Genomic DNA, 15,934 nt, shown 5'->3' with positions numbered 1-15,934 from the left:
TCTTATAGGCTGAACATGTTTTACACCAGTCGTTATTCCTGCAGCCCATTTTTTTTTTTATGAAAACTGGCCCAAACTGACCAACAGTGAACCATATTTTTATCTTTTTATTATTATTATTATTAGTATTAGTATTATTAATAATACTAATACTAATTCTAATGATAATAATAATAATACATTAGGTAATATTTATCACATTAAATTATATACAAGCTTGTCTCTAATGTTTTAATTACAATTATCTCCATTTTTTTTTTATTTAATGTACGTTTTCACCCCCGCTTCACGCTGTCGAACATGCACAAGTGTTGCACAAGTTCAGGGTGTGCAAACGTGTGTAAATGTAACCAACAGGAAGGATGCTGGCACCAGAATAGTTTCAAACATCGAGTTTCAAGTGTCCTAAAGAAGCGCTCTGCACCGCAGGGTAGATATTTCCTCGTTGAGATGGCTGCAAACCACCAACTCTAAAATAGTTCCGGCCTCATCGTAGCCATGGTGAACGTGACTTTGAGAATAGGTTTATGTTACTAAGTGTAACCTGTCATTATGGTATATAAGGAAATATGAAGATTCAACTCATCAGTGTAGATTGAGATTAAAAAATGAGGCCGTGTTTGTGAGTGATTAGTTCAGGTCTGGAGTTTCTCTAGAGTTTCTGCTCAGGCCTCTCTGAAACGTTTGAAACCTGGTTATTTATTTTTGAGCCATTTCTGGAGGATCTGGGACAAATATAGCAACATGGAAATGTTTGGCCTCAGGGTGTTGTGTTGATCAACTGTATTTCAGGTTTTAAGCAAACCTCAGTGGGCACCTTTTTAAGGCGGCAGGGGTTATTCATAGACGTGAAAAATTACAGTCATGACAGCGGGAGGTAGGAACTGAAACATCAAGCACCGCCGCAAAAAAAAAACACAAATAAAAAACACTTTGTATGCAGATTTCCTAAAAAAAAAATGACACATTAATTAAATTATACAGCGGGGTCCGAAAGTGGAGTGGTCTCCAGATTTGTGTGTATGAGTGCGTGTGCTCGTATATAAACTTTTGAAGCTGTAATTGAGATGTTTGTGTGCGCTAGTAATGGTGCGACTGGGTGGCGAGATGGTGGTCCCTCCCTGGATGGTAAACCCGAACAGGAAGCGCAGACCCCCTATTAGCGGATTCAAATCAGAGGGATCTTCAAGGCCAACAGGGAAAGGAAAAAGAAGCGAGGTAAGAGGGGTTAAAAATATAAATATCATTACTGTGTGTGTGTGTGTGTGTGTGTCGTCATACCATTATATCTCGTGCATATCAGACTAATCAAACTAGACCAGACAGGTGTCCCAATACATAACATCTCAGTGTGTGTGTGTGTGTGTGTTGGGTTAGAGAGTCACTTGAAGGCCTCACAGGACTAAAGAGTATCTGAGCAAAGCAGCTCTCTGTGGCAATGTCCTCCCTCTCTCTCCCTCTCTCTCCCTCTCTCTCTCTCTCTCTCTCTCTAATTATGCCGACCGAAACGGCTCTGCCCTGAACCCACAATCTGTGGAGGCATGAAATAAATACACGCTCTCCAACAATAAACAAGTGCCTTTTCAAACGGCAGCACCTCCTCGCGCTCACCCATGCTGCCGCGCCGTCTCTCCAGTCTTCCATAAAGCTTTTACTTTCACAGCGGCTATAGGAGCACATAGGGACACACTGTTCGAGGAGTTGAGACCCAAAGACAAACGCCACCTATGTTCAAACCATTGTCAGATGACTTTACACGATGATGAAACTTACATCCTATAATAAAACTTCAGAGATGGACGCCGCCAAATTCAAAATGGCCAACTTCCCGTTGAGTTGAGGTTGTGGTCCCGATTGACTTTTTTCTTCGTCTTGGGCTATAACAAGTTCCCAAACAAGTTTCGTGTAATTTGGTGCAACTTAATCTTGCCAATATCGCATTATTTTGCCAGACCCGCAATGACACGGAATAATACTGGCCTAAAAATGTCGGTCATGTCAGTTAGATCACTCATCACACATCATCGTAGTGTAGTTTACACAATACACATAACCGAAAGGGAAAGTGGGAGAAGCAAAACCTTATCTAGTCCCGCCCCCATAAAACAAGTTCTAAAACAAGTTTTGAAATGTAGAATAACAAATAATAATAATAATAATAATAATAACAATACATGTTCTTTGTACTGTACAGCAGAGGCAAAAAATAAGCCACGTGCTTCAGCCTTTTTCGGTTATTGACCTAATTTCGTAAAATTATCTGGCTTTATGTTTACTTTTTATATGAGTGTAACCGAAATAAAGATAATTATTCATTTATGATTAAGCCTGATCAGCTTGACTCTCCATATTACTCAGTATAACAGTGTTTAGGTCTCATGTTGTCCACAGGAAATGATTTGTTTACGTCAAGACCGACGGAGGCAATGGCAACATTGACCTCGTGAAATGAAAATGAGGTCATTCAGTAGTTTGATGGAATAAATGCCTCCCGTCCCCACCTACTCCTGCCCTGCACTGCTGCTGCTGCTGCTGCCGTGTAGTGCTGCTGCTGCTGCTGCTGCCGTGTAGTGCTGCTTGACAGAGACGGTTTTCAGATGAAGGATGACGTGTGTGTAAATAATGTTACATGGTCTTCCTGAAACAGAGACAATGTGACATTATTTATCCACCTTGTCCTTCATCTGAAAGGATGACAGAGACAGGAGACAGAATGATAACATCGACAACAAACGACACCAAAAGATACATTTTTATGATTTATTAAATGAAAACAAGGCTGTGATTCATTCAGCAGTGGCTTACCTATTCAAAATAATATTAGGCGTCTCAGGTATTTAAACACAGGTGTAAATAATCAAATGAATAATGTCTGACTCACATTTAGCCTCCTCAGTTTCAGGGTTCACGACAATTCGGCGTCACACGCTGTCCTGAATGTTGTTGTGATCAATTTACGTCTAAAAAGTGGTAGAGGATATGCTGTGTAGATTACAGGACTGAGGGTGCAGGGAAACTTTCACAGACGTTGAGCCACGTTAGATCGAGCCATCTGTACTTTAGTTAGAAATAGTATGAAATGGGGTTACAACTAGGGATGCACCAATAAGAGTGTGTGTTACACACTTAGAGCGTTATGTTGTTTAAATCGTTGGTTATGGCTTCACCGCAGACACGTGGTTAACAACTGAACCACATGTCTGTATCAGTAGATTGTCACATGGGTGTCAGATATTAGAAACTTTAAATGTATTATAACTTGGTTTTAAAATTCAAAAAGGGAATTAAAATAGTCAAAATCATAGCAGTGGAGGCCGAGAGAGTTTGTAACACAGGATTTCTCATCCGTTTCGTTATATTTAGCCAAAACTGAGGCCGTTTCACGCTCGTTTCCAAAGAGTAAATGTTGATTTTGATGCATCTCGCAGTGGCCTCTCGCATGTATTCGCAGGTGGCATGAGGTCACAGACGCTCTGTATTCAAAATGTCATCTATGGCAAAACGGTTGCTTTTCCCATACGTCCTCAGCAATGTTAGACATGTTTGTGAGGTTACAGAATAATCCTTAATGCGCCTTTAATGGTAGTCGCACAAGTATCTCCTCTAAATGATAGCAGGGTTTGCTGTGTCACCCGCACATACACACACACACGGTCTGGTCTGCTTTGATTTACTGCTTTGTGGGTTTAGGCATGAGGAATAATTTTGGGCAATGTCTTGGTTCCTGGAGATCAGCAAAGATGAATGCGAGTGTTTACACATTGTGTAAACTGGTGGTTGACATATTTCATTTAACACCTTTCTAGTGCAGTGCTGCCACCTTGTGGATGTCAGGAAGAAAAGCCATCGCACTGATAGAAGATTCATGTTTTCTCAGTAATATAAAAAAGGGACTCAGAAATAGGTGGTGCAGATGGTTCATTTATTAAATATAAAAACTCTGTTTACAGTGCGACAATACAAAATATTTAGGGGATTAACAGGATTGCAGTGTTCTGGTTAATCAATATGTAAATCATATGTTTAATAATACATTTTCTGTAATAGTTTGAAAGTGAATAAAAAACACACACACAAAGACATTAAACCCAAGCAAGCACAAATATGCTGTACAACCATCACCAGTCAAATAGGAAACCATTTAAATTACGTAGTACAGACTTCAAGTTTGGCGTCCAATTCCTTGTTCAAAAGGTTTTAGCCACAAAACAGAATGTAATGCAACAGAAATGCAGAAGTGCAGCACATGATTAGTTGCACCTATTGGTCTTTTATTATTATTAATAATAATAATAATAATAATAATAATAATTGCCCTTTCACCCATCATTACGTAAAAAGACAAAAAAAGCCCAATTTAAAAGCTGAATTTGGCTCCCAAGGTATGTTGTAAAATAAAAGAGGTCAGTTATAAATAAAATAAATAACTCTCACTATGCATAATGTGCATAGTTTACAAGTGAATGTATTGTGAATTTAACCCAGGTGTCGATCTAATAGGTTTTCATGGACTAGTGTTGATACTCTTTAAAGAATGAAGCCGTCTTCAGTGCAGAGCCATCGGTCGAGGCATTCTTTGGTTCAATGAAATACTGAAATGGAGGCCTTACGTTTAAAAATAAATAAATACTGCTTTTCAAAAGGTTTAAAACGTTCCGTTGATAGATCAGCGCTGTCCTGTTGTCTTGCAGTTTGTCACTGACAATGTCGTATGCATCGACAACCTACAAAAAGAACAGAACAGCTATAAAGAGGTGGTGGTGGGTGGGCGGGGGCGGGCGCGCGAACGTCTGACACAGACATGACATGATCAGGCCAACACTTCTCTTTTTGCATAGAAACAAAGCACCGTCATGTTAACACAGTGCACCGGGCGCCGAGACGGCGTAGGTAAAAAGATCGAAGGCTACTTTGTGCATTTCTTAGACTCACTGCGACAGTGGAGAACTTCACATCTGACATGTCACGCAATCGTGTAAAAGAAAACCAAAAATCCTGGCTCGACTGCCTCGTGATTGACACAGAAAACAAACAAACGCCTTTTTGACAGAGTCTCACCAAAAAGGTAACTCTACAGGCTTTCTGAAGGCAGCATTTATTCTGCCGTCTTTCTATTTTGCATCAATGAAAAAAAAGAAAATAGGCGTTTCCATTTCTTTTTCCTCAACTTGCAAGATTGTTTTCACCCCCCCTAACTCGTCATAACAGACATGCAGTGTGCATATAACAACAGGGTAGCCAGTAACCAAGTAAAGTGACATACGTACAACTAGTCCATGCATTAAAACATACAATCCTGCAATCCCTCATGTTCAGTCTGTGTACAATTACCCACTATTGATCATCTTAAGGCTACATAGGCACATGACGAAGGCACCTCTCCTGATCCCTGTAGCTTACTAGTTGAAATAAAAAAAAAAAAAGAACAGCGAATGGGAGGAACTATAATTATAAGTAGATATCTTGTAGTACGTCTTTGCTCTGGTGGACAGTGTGCTGGTACTGACACAGAGACGATAAGTAACTAAAGAAGGTTCAGCTGCAACTTCAGAGTAGTGAAGTTATTGTACTATAGGAAAGGGAGGAACACTGCTTTGTCATGGAATTTGGAAATAAGGAAGGCCCACGACTGATGAACCTTGGCATGAAGACTCCTTTGCTTTACATAACAGATTAATCGCTCTTTTCCCAAGAATGAACCAAGGCACTTTCACTTCCTCCCCCTGTTGTCAGCCTGTGATGTTTGAAACACTTAAAGCAGAAAAAGGTCACTGTGTACCACGAAGAGCTACAAATATGAAGGTTTTCATCAGAAAAAAAGACTTTTTGTTGCTCCGTTCTGGTTCTTGTTGTACTATTCTCTGATAAAAAGAACAAAAAAAAAAACCTTCATACTCCCAGTTCTTTGTGGTACATGTGTGACTAGCAAGCCTGGCTCTGATCCTTTGACTAATGTGGTCCATTCTGCCACAGTTAATATTTGAAGGCCAGAGAACCTGGTCCAGTAAGTACCAGCTCCTTTAGCTCAGTCGGCACATCCCACTTTCCTGTACACTACTGAGACGGAGAGAGTAAACCTAGTTCAAGGCTGCCAGGGTTTCCGGTCTTTGCCTTTCTGTTCAGGAATGTGTTTGTAGCGGCATTTCTCCCCAAAATGGCAGCCAGTGGTTCTCCAAAAGTAACACTCGTCTCCGTTTACGGGCCCGCGTCGTCGAGGTCTGGGCACAGAAGAAGAGGATGCACACAGAGATTTGAGAAAGACACAGAAACGGTACAGTCACTGCACACCCACCAGCCTCTTTACAAAGTATACCTGTTGACTAGATGTATATTAAGCCAGTGTTTCTAAATCTAAATCCATGATTCCCTGCTCCAACACACCAGATTTAAATGGTCAGCTCATCAACAAGCACTGCAGAAGCCTGATAACTTCCTCCTCAGGATTAAGCCAATGCATTTAACCACATCTATGGTTTACAGAGAATGAGCAATGAGCAGCAGTTTTCTGGGGCAAACATGCTTTGTTGATGTGTCCCGTGTACCTAATAAAGTGAGTGTATAATTTCAGTGAGCTGGAGCGTTAACAGTGAGGATGAATTGCTTCGTACCCAGCGGCCGCCCCCGCCTGCTGTGTGACAGGGATACAGGTCTTGAGTGGAACTGGAAGTACCCTCTGTGTGCGACGGTCAGGATAGCGCACCACTAAGCGCGTGTTCTCAATACAATAACCCTGTAGGAGACAGAAAGAAGGTCAGTGTTACACACAGCTAAAGCAGACACACAGATTGGGGAATACAAATATAGAGGAAGCTCACATTTAGTTTCTCCATAGCTCGAGATGCCATGTTTGCATTCTTGAAGTTGACAAAGGCACAGAATCGCTCATGCAGCACACGGATACTCTCTATATCACCATACCTACAACGTAAAAAAAACAAACAACTTAACCTCTTTGGCTTATCATTCAATTCCATGTTCCTGACCACAGGAGGTAGAAAAGCCAGCGTTTACCAAAACATATAATATCAAATATTAATATTTACATTTTAAAAAGGTCCCAAAGATGCTTTTCAGTTAGCTCTGTCGTCACATTTCCGACCCACAGCGATGGACACGGGCTTCTGCGTGAAGGAGAACGAGAACAGTGGCGTGAGAATAGCAGTCCACATAGATAAAAACTTTCATACTTCTACAAGAACAACAATATAAAGACAAACTATAAGAGCAGAGGATAAATAAACCAAGATGAACAAAAATCAATTTTAGCCACAAGAGAGGCCACTGACCCCTCTGGTCCCTCGCTTTGAATCAATACACAAACTTACCCTGGTTGCACAACTGATGGATCTTGGCTCCCAGCTAGAAAACAAGAGTATTATCAGTAGAATGTAGACAAAAACGACATGATTTTAGCATATAGACTATTGTATACATGACTGGCCTGTGGTATTGGAGAGAGTATTTAGGCCTTAAAAAAAATAAAATGTTCTCACCCCTGGCAGCGTCCACACAAGCTGCCTGAACTGCCTGTACAGTGGAATATTTATCCAACAGTTGGACACTTTGAATTTCTTCAAAACCAAGCTCCTGGGGAAGTTATAGAGAGAAATCAATAGCTATTTAAATCAAAAAGAATGAAGTTTAAAGTAAAGATGTATTCATTAGAAATGTGTGTGGGTTCATAGCTACAAATGTCATTTAATTCCCCCACGACCCTCGTGTGGAGGATAAAGTGGTAGAAAATGGATGTACTTACCATTAACTGCAGCACTTTGCAGTTAAAGAGGTCAGTGACGGCCTCCTCACAGTTTTTGTCCAGTTTTAGCACTTGCTCCATAGCCTTCTCTGCCTCACTGTACCGCTACAAAAACACACACACACACAGACGAGTTAATAATACAAGCTAATCTCACCACAAAGGAATTCAGCAAATATTTCTTTCCTACTACACGAACACAGAAGCCCGTACCCACCTTCATGCCCATGAGAGCGCTGCCCTTGCGGAAGTGTCCTTTCGGCCAGTCTTGGGCCAGCTGAATGGCACGCTCCGCGTCTGCCAGGGCTTGAGGGTATTGCTCCAAGCAGTAATAGCAATAGGACCGATTACCAAAGAACCTACAGGACATGCAAAAGAAATGTGTTTCAAATGATGAGGTCTGTTATTGTTGTAATGACTCCACAGTAGCAAGACACCGCTAACGAACGCTATGCTATTCTCTCCGTTGTTTTGGAGACGGATTAATAGTTATGTTGAGTCACTGAATCAAGTTGTCATCTGACAAAACCAGTGCTGGTTGACAAAAGCATTACTTAAGCCTCAATTAAACTACAATTGCTCAGTCTGCCCTACGGTATTTTTCAACCCTGCATGAAATGTGATATCGCGTATGCGTTGGAAACTGAACGAGCCGCACCTTTGTTGTATCTTTTACTTTGATCCCTCTGTCAGCGGAGAGTGAATGACTTAAAAGGTGCTTAAGTAAAGTGCGTTGAAATAAAAATATGAGGACTAAGAGGAGACGGATGTGCTAAAAACATGAATGCCAAAGGCTATGCTGACAGCCAGAACGTGAATGTGTTTTAGCATGGTCCTGGAATTGGCATCACTGCCACAAATGGAGCAGATGATGAAGAAATTAGCATATTCACTTCCTTTCCCACTAATGGCAATTAGTGCTGAACCTCATGAGAATCAGCGTTCATTGCAGAGTCATTTGACACGGCACTGAACGCCGATTTAACCCATTACCACTGGTCAAAAAAACGGTTTAAACCCAGGATTTAACTGTTTCTTAGCCAGTGTGAATGATCAATGTGTTCAAAACGTCTGCGTCCTTTGTATTTACCGACTCGTGACATAACCACAGATGCTGTACCTGTAATCCTTTGGATCACATTTGATGGCTTCTGTAAACATAGTGGCTGCTTGTGTGTACTGCCCCTCCTGCACCAGTTTTATGCCTTTTTCTGCAGGACAGAGAGAAAACAAGCTTGTGAATTTTTTTCCTCTGCCGAGCGCAGAAGCTTAGCTGAACACAGCGCTGCACACTGTGGTATGTTTACTCAAAGGAACGTGTAATCAATAATTTCCCCTCAACTCTTTAAGAGTTATTGCGAAATCATTCCTTGCCTGTCAGTGATGTGCTTTTCTTGGTAATGGTGTCAGTTCCGTTTGTCTGTAAGACAAGAAAACACGCATAAAAAAACATTTACTACTGACAAGGGAATGCATATGGATGAACATACATTACTTTTAGACTGCGGGGATTGAGACAGCAGCTAGGGGAGTGTTGTGCTTCTGCACCAGTGAGCAAAGTTTAAGCTTCATCATACAGCTGATATATATGGTAGGTCTCCAGCTTACATAGAGAAGACTAAAGTCCACTTATACACACACACACACACACACACACACAAGACTTTAGAACTGCCAGAGGAAAGCACTGCTTTCAGTCTTTCAGACTGAAGCAATAATTCAGGCCAGTAACTTGACTCATCTCAGCTCAACCTCACATCAGTATATATATATATATATATATATATATATACACATATATATATACACATATATACATATATATATACATATACACATACACACATATATATATATATATATATGTGTATGTATATATGTATATATATATATATATATACACACACACACACACACACACACACACACACACACACACACACACATATATATATATACACATATATACATACACATACATGTGTGTGTCATGTATGTCATGTACTATTATTACACTCTACATTTAGTTTTTGTCACTATATATATAGTGACAAAAACTAAATGTAGAGTGTAATAATAGTACATGACATACATGAAGGGCAGTAGTTTTCTGGTAAGCTTTGTTTGATTGACTGGAAACAAAACTCATGCACAACTATGGATGATCTTATACTGATGGATCATTATCACAGGCCAATTCTAAGTGGATAAATGGAACCGGCCGTAGCGGTGCCACTGCAGCAACAGTGTGTTGACACTGCATTTCAGTGAGTTCAGCCGGGTCGTACCTCGCAGTCGACAGTCGCCATTTGCCCTTACACATGTTGGCCACCGTTAGACCCTGTGGACCAATCTACACACAGACAGCAGGCTCCTGTGCGTGTTGGTGGCAAGCTCTTTTATTTTTTGTGGTTCAAAAGGTAAAACCGAGAAACCCGTAACCATGGAAACCTGCTTGAGGTTACAGGAGGAAGTCCACCAGTACCCACACATCGGTACTCAAAGAATACAAGGAAACACAAATAAGGGGGGTTTCCTAAAGACAACTTGCTGCTGCTGCTTGAATCGAGTATGCATGCATTGAACTGAACCGGAGGCTTGTACGCACATGCATAAATGTGAAGTAGCTCTCTGAACACGGAATGTGGTAATAATTACCTTCTTCCTGCTCGTCATGTCATTGCTGTTCAAGCTGAAAGTTCACAGCAGGCCACCAGGAAATATCGCGGTACTCAAAATAAGAGTTCTTGCTGTACCTACCCATCGTACATTACATATTAGCCTCCATTTACCTCTCTCTTGGCCTCGTTCTCCTTGTTTTCTTTGGACTTGCGACCTGATCCTTTGGGTTTGATATGGCTAGCAGCATTAGCAAAGAAGGCGCTGCTCACATCCCATTCAGGCTCCTGCAGCATTGGAGAAGAAGACATAAACCTCACAGTTGTTAATATATGCAAGGCTATAGAAAGCAAGGACTAAAATGACAGCAACAGAGGAGTCAAACATAGCACCAACCTCCTCTGCGGCTTTAGAATTGTTTTTCTGATGTCCTCTAATTCCAGGTGGAGCCGTAACAGAAGCAGACGCTTTCGCATCACTTCTCTCCTCTTTTTGTGCTCTTGGTTTCTCCTCTTCTGCACCAACCTCTGCTTCTGACTCGCTTTCATCCAGCTCGGACTCAGCACCTCCGTCTTCGTCCTCATCATCCTAATGTGTCCGAGTGTATAATGTAAATATTGAAGTTTTCACTGCGAAAAAGGCGAACATTGAGAGCATACTCGGAATGTTAGAATGTGACTCACCTGTTCGGCGTTCTCACTTTGCTTCAACTGCTCTTGTTTCTTACGTTTTCGATGGCGCTGAAACAGACGTCGGCAAACGTAATGAAATAAACTTATTAAAACGTTGAATAAATAGAGATCCTTACGGGGCTTTATTTGCAGACCTTCCTCTTGGCTTTTCGTCGCTCCGCCTTCCCTTTGACCTTCTCCTCCTCACTCAAATCCTCCTCTCCATTTAATGCATCCTAAAACACACAGACACTTGCAGAGTTTAGTAAGTTGCACATTGTACCTTCACTCTTGCAGTGCTGACATTGCCCTGTCAGACTGACACCATTCCAGTACCTGTGACAAAATGGCATCATCTTTTGGTTCAGGGGTTGCGGCACCAAAGTCCATCTGCTCTTCCTGCTGCTGGACAGGGGGGCCTGTTGGGAAATGCACAACACATCACAATTTGACCTTTTTTTTTTTTGGATACAACCCTGACTTTTGATACAGCATGTCTTAATGTCTGTACAGCGAGTCGTTCTTTTTGCACACTCTCTTCTTCATCAGATGGCCGTGTGTAGCAAGATAAGAACGACAACTTTTTTCAAATTAGTTGACGTTGATAATTCTCACAATAAATGTAAGAAGATTAAAGACCCAGTCTCGCGAGGGAAAGGTGAGCAGGAAACAAAAGCTGGATCATACTCTGCACATATGTCCGCATGATGTACATTTCGTCATACGCCCATTTGTGTGATGTTCCCTTTAGCACAACACTATCCAGACCAGTTGGTAGTACTCTCTTGTTTCTGTAACGTGAGATTTAGTATATACACATGGACCACTCAGCCGACGTGGAAACATTTAAACTAAAGTCAGTACATGTGTCTATCATGTGTGCTGCTGCAAGGCTTAAATATTATATTAATGGGCATTGTCTCAATTTTGTCATTGATATTGAAGAAAATTATACTGTGATATTAATTGGTATTAATGAATTGTAATTACTGCCCCGGGCAATTATGCAATATGCTTGGCTATTAAATTAAAATGATGTACTCAACCCACGGTTGGGCAATGTGCATAATGCTTGATGCTTATCAAATATGAGAAGGATAACATTACCATTTGATTTTCACATAAAGATTTTACCTGCTACCAGCCTCACACACTAAATTAAGAGCAAGTATCCCCAGTAGAGAAGACAGAGTTGTATAATCAGCTTAGGTTAATTAACCTCAGCAGTAATGAGTTTCGCAACAGTTTCCTGTGGGACATGTAATTATATATCTTCGGGTATGCAGTCATGCAAGTGTCTTTACCCGCACAACAAGAAAAACTCTTGGGTCATGTGGATGGCATATAGACCCGATCCTTGTTCCTCATTGTACATGCAAGTCCAACCACAATGACCCAGGATCAAAACAGAAGTTAAACTACACTTGACATTCAGCAAGTTTTGAGTAGAAAACTGCTCAATGACAATGATTCACTGTTTTCTTTTAACCTTGGTAGATGGTTAATCCAAATGTGCAACACACACACAGCTGAGTCAGGTACTGCTGTTTGAGAACACTGTATCTTTTCTTAGAAGCTCAGTTGAAACAAAACAGAAAAACATTGAAATCAATGAAATCAACCACTGCTCTGGATGGGAGTGTGTGTGTGTGTGTGTGTTGGAGGACACTGATCAGACCCATAGACAGTTGCTGATTTAAAAAAACTGCAAGACAAAAGGCAGCATATCACTGAACAATGCAGGATTCGATGTGATATTAGATTTCCAATTGGTCAGAAATATACTCTGCTGTAGTGACATTGTTAAAATTGGTCAGTGACTCAGGCTGTGATTCTTTAGACCCATAAGAAATAGTACCGGTGGTGATTCAGCCTATGCTTCATGACAGCTAGCTGCACTTATCTCTTCTATACAACATTTTCGACAGTACTAACAAATGCAGTGAAATGATTAGAAGATGACCGTATGAGTTACGTGACTAGAGAAAGCAACACAAGTTACCTACCTTTCTTTTGCCTCTATTGACTCTCTCTACCATTGAATAGAGTTGTTGTGTCTAAACATAGTTAGCACATTGGAAGCAGTCTTTATCCGGCTCGCTACACAAATGTCATGAAACAACCAGCACCGCTATCCCATTAGCAGAATCAGCCTCTTAGTCAACTTGTTACCATAACGGAATGTCTTAACAAATAAATTATCCAAGGCCGGTGGACAGGTGCAACAATAGGCTCTCTGTTTCCCTCCGTCGAGGAGATTGTCTAGATCAGTGCCGAGCTGAAAGGTGAGCTCTTTCCACAGGAATGCAAAATAACTGCATATCATCACTGACTGGAGCTTTAAACAGGAAATCAGCTTCTCCAGCCTATTTATTTAGTTCCTCGACACAGCGGTATTTAGCGTGAGGGAGAGAGAGCATAACTTTGTCATGAAATCACTACATCATCATGTCACTGGTTTAAAACTAACAGGTGTTGATAAATCAAAAACTGTTAACAGGCTCAGTCCAGTTACAACAACAAAGAGTGCGGCTCCATGACACAAAAAAACTAGAGGTTGACAGATTATTTTCCGATCGCCAATGCTGATCTTTTGAAACTGGGGCAGCTGATGACTAATATGATGCTGACTTAGTTTTTGTTTTGTTTTTGTGGTCTGATACAACAGTTGCGACATGTTGCAACTCTCTGGCCTGTTTCTCCAATCTGCATTATACATCTGCCCTGAAATGCACATTCAAGTAAATAATAACAATAATAATAATAATAATAATAATAATAATAATAATAATGTAAAAGCTAAATATTAAAAGGCCTCTTTAGTTCAGTACTTTCTGCTTGACTGGAGCACAGACTGACCCGGTCACTGAACTTAAATACGGCTGAATGGGTTGTGATTCACTCACAATCGTTGGCTTTCGGCAGGGCTGTCACTAAATACATCAGACTCTTATGTTAAATATTGAGATTTTAGAAATGTCCTTTGCTAAATGTTGGAGATTAACACACGTTTTCAGGATTTTTAAGTCTTTTTAACTGATCTACAGTTCGGCATTGTTTGGTTTGATTCCGGTGTCTGGCGTCTCGCTCATGAGTCATGACTCATGTCAGTGAGACACTCTTTGACCAATCAGTGACCAGCAGTCTGTTGACAACACATTTTAGTATCAGCTCAGCTTGCTTGGAATCTCACTAGAGCAGGTACTAAAAAAAAAAGCATGAGTCGAGTCAAGTAGTTTTAGAAGTGTATAGTGGAATAAGTCAGATATCAAAAGGTTGGGCTGGGTTAAATATTTAACTGAATTGTGTTTTCATTTGTGATACATCTTTTTAAGTCAATCATTAATTCAGAATGTACCGTGTTATTGATTTGAAACAAGATTACCTTGTTAAATGCCATCAAGTTGTGAACCGTGATCGTGCAAAACATGGATGACAACGCTCAACACTCAAAAATAGTAAGTAGACAGTTTACTTTCACCACTAGATGCCACTAATTCTTCCACAGTGGACCTTTAAGATGCTCTAACCTTTATTTTATATTAAAGGGAATCTACTCAAACATAAAATTCAAATGTCAAATAATTGGTAGTTATGTGTTATTACCCAATTACCAATTGACAATTACCTGAACAATTGGCACAGCAGCTGTACAGTAAACTAACCACATAAACACATGAAGAAGAACAGTGTGTTTGCACAGTTACTGCTCTTATAACTCTACGTGTACCTCTCAGCATTATCTGCTCTTCAGTGCTGTGAGGTTTAGTTATCATACCAACATGTCGCAGGGAAATCATTTTTCTTTCTTTCTTTCTTTTAAAAAAACCCCCCAAACCTTTTGAGCATAAATCTCCCAAATGAGACACACGTGTGTTAGTTATATTTAACTTGAGCTTGTTGTTAGAACAACTCGATGGCACGAAATGTGAAATCTTGGACGTGGTGCAAGGCAAGTCAGGGTGTAACTGGCAAGAAGAGAGGGGAACTTTCATTGTAGTTTTTCTTTTTTTTCACCCGAGCACTTTTATGTGTGAGAACTCCACGGCGAACTAGCCGCCCACAAACTACCTGTTAAATCAGCCAAGTGCTAGGCAGTATCTGCTGACACACGCGTTCCACTGTCCACCACGAAGCACATTAAAAAGCGACACTGAAAGTTTAGAAAGTTTTTTTCCTTTTTTTTCTCCTCTCTTTTGTAAAAGTGGAACGTTTCTTACCGCTCCCGAGTCCCAAGAGCCTGCATATGTCCCTGGTGAACTTCATGAGCGTCACCATCCAGCATTATCGTCCCAAGTATCACACAAAAACGTTGTGAACAATGTTTTGCGGCAGATTGGACACGTTTGTCACAATTCGGGATAGTCGATATCGAATCTGCGGGAATCTGTGGTGGTTTAGTCCACTTCCTGAGCGTCAAACACCGACGACTGGTCCACCCTGAGCAGCGGCGTCTTAAAGGCACAGTACACCCTAATATTGAACGGGCCAGCAGGCGACGACACAAACCAATCGTAAATTAATAAGAATTAAGAAAGAGTTAATTAAGAATAATTATCATGATAGCACTCTTTAACCTATATCAATCCTACAATCTGTCAACCAGTTTAACATGTTCGCATTAAAGCTGTAGTGAATAGAGGAAATACTGTAAATGACACAGGAGAATATTTGTTATAGGGTCTTCAAAGTCTTCAAAGTTGCAGCCTAATATCTAATTACCTTTGTACATGGACGACCAGGTTTTTTTTTTGTATTTCTGAGTTCTAAAGTTGGAAGACAGCATAACATAGCATTGTTAGCCTACATTTATGGGATTATACAGAAACAGGTAATGGTCAAACAGAACCTAATGGATAACCAACAGTTTTCATAAGCAAATATATTA

At 40.6% G+C, this 15,934-nt stretch overlaps 1 protein-coding gene across 2 annotated transcripts; it reads right to left on the bottom strand.

Moving 5' to 3' along the window:
- Positions 1 to 3,901: 3,901 nt before the first annotated feature.
- On the bottom strand, positions 3,902 to 15,671 carry zgc:123010 (uncharacterized protein LOC641500 homolog). Of its 2 annotated transcripts, none has more exons than XM_058652156.1 (16): positions 15,267 to 15,671; positions 11,383 to 11,465; positions 11,202 to 11,282; positions 11,059 to 11,115; positions 10,772 to 10,963; positions 10,549 to 10,662; positions 9,131 to 9,176; positions 8,877 to 8,967; positions 7,974 to 8,115; positions 7,757 to 7,861; positions 7,494 to 7,587; positions 7,326 to 7,359; positions 7,044 to 7,121; positions 6,816 to 6,918; positions 6,609 to 6,730; positions 3,902 to 6,218 (listed from the first exon to the last, which is right to left on the bottom strand). In XM_058652156.1, the coding sequence occupies exons 1-16, from the start codon at positions 15,322 to 15,324 to the stop codon at positions 6,083 to 6,085; spliced, it is 1,536 nt and encodes a 511-aa protein (XP_058508139.1). In that variant the 5' UTR covers positions 15,325 to 15,671; the 3' UTR covers positions 3,902 to 6,082. The 2 variants fall into 2 exon arrangements, with proteins under 2 accessions (XP_058508139.1, XP_058508140.1); XM_058652157.1 differs by lacking the exon at positions 15,267 to 15,671 and adding an exon at positions 13,053 to 13,302.
- Positions 15,672 to 15,934: the final 263 nt, after the last annotated feature.

The sequence above is a fragment of the Solea solea genome, chromosome 15, assembly GCF_958295425.1.
Source record: "Solea solea chromosome 15, fSolSol10.1, whole genome shotgun sequence".
NCBI lineage: Eukaryota > Metazoa > Chordata > Actinopteri > Pleuronectiformes > Soleidae > Solea > Solea solea.
Note: the sequence above shows the minus strand (reverse complement) of the source record. Positions and strands in the feature narration are given on the sequence as shown.

Bases quoted from the DNA above. Each gene is read 5' to 3' on its own strand.
- zgc:123010 (XM_058652156.1), bottom strand. From the start codon at position 15,324: ATGGTGACGCTCATGAAGTTCACCAGGGACATATGCAGGCTCTTGGGA. The intron at 8,968-9,130 runs GCAAGGAATGAT...TCTGTCCTGCAG, and splicing joins GAAAAGCACATCACTGACAG to AAAAAGGCATAAAACTGGTG. The intron at 7,588-7,756 runs GTAAGTACATCC...TAACTTCCCCAG, and splicing joins GCAAAGTGCTGCAGTTAATG to GAGCTTGGTTTTGAAGAAAT.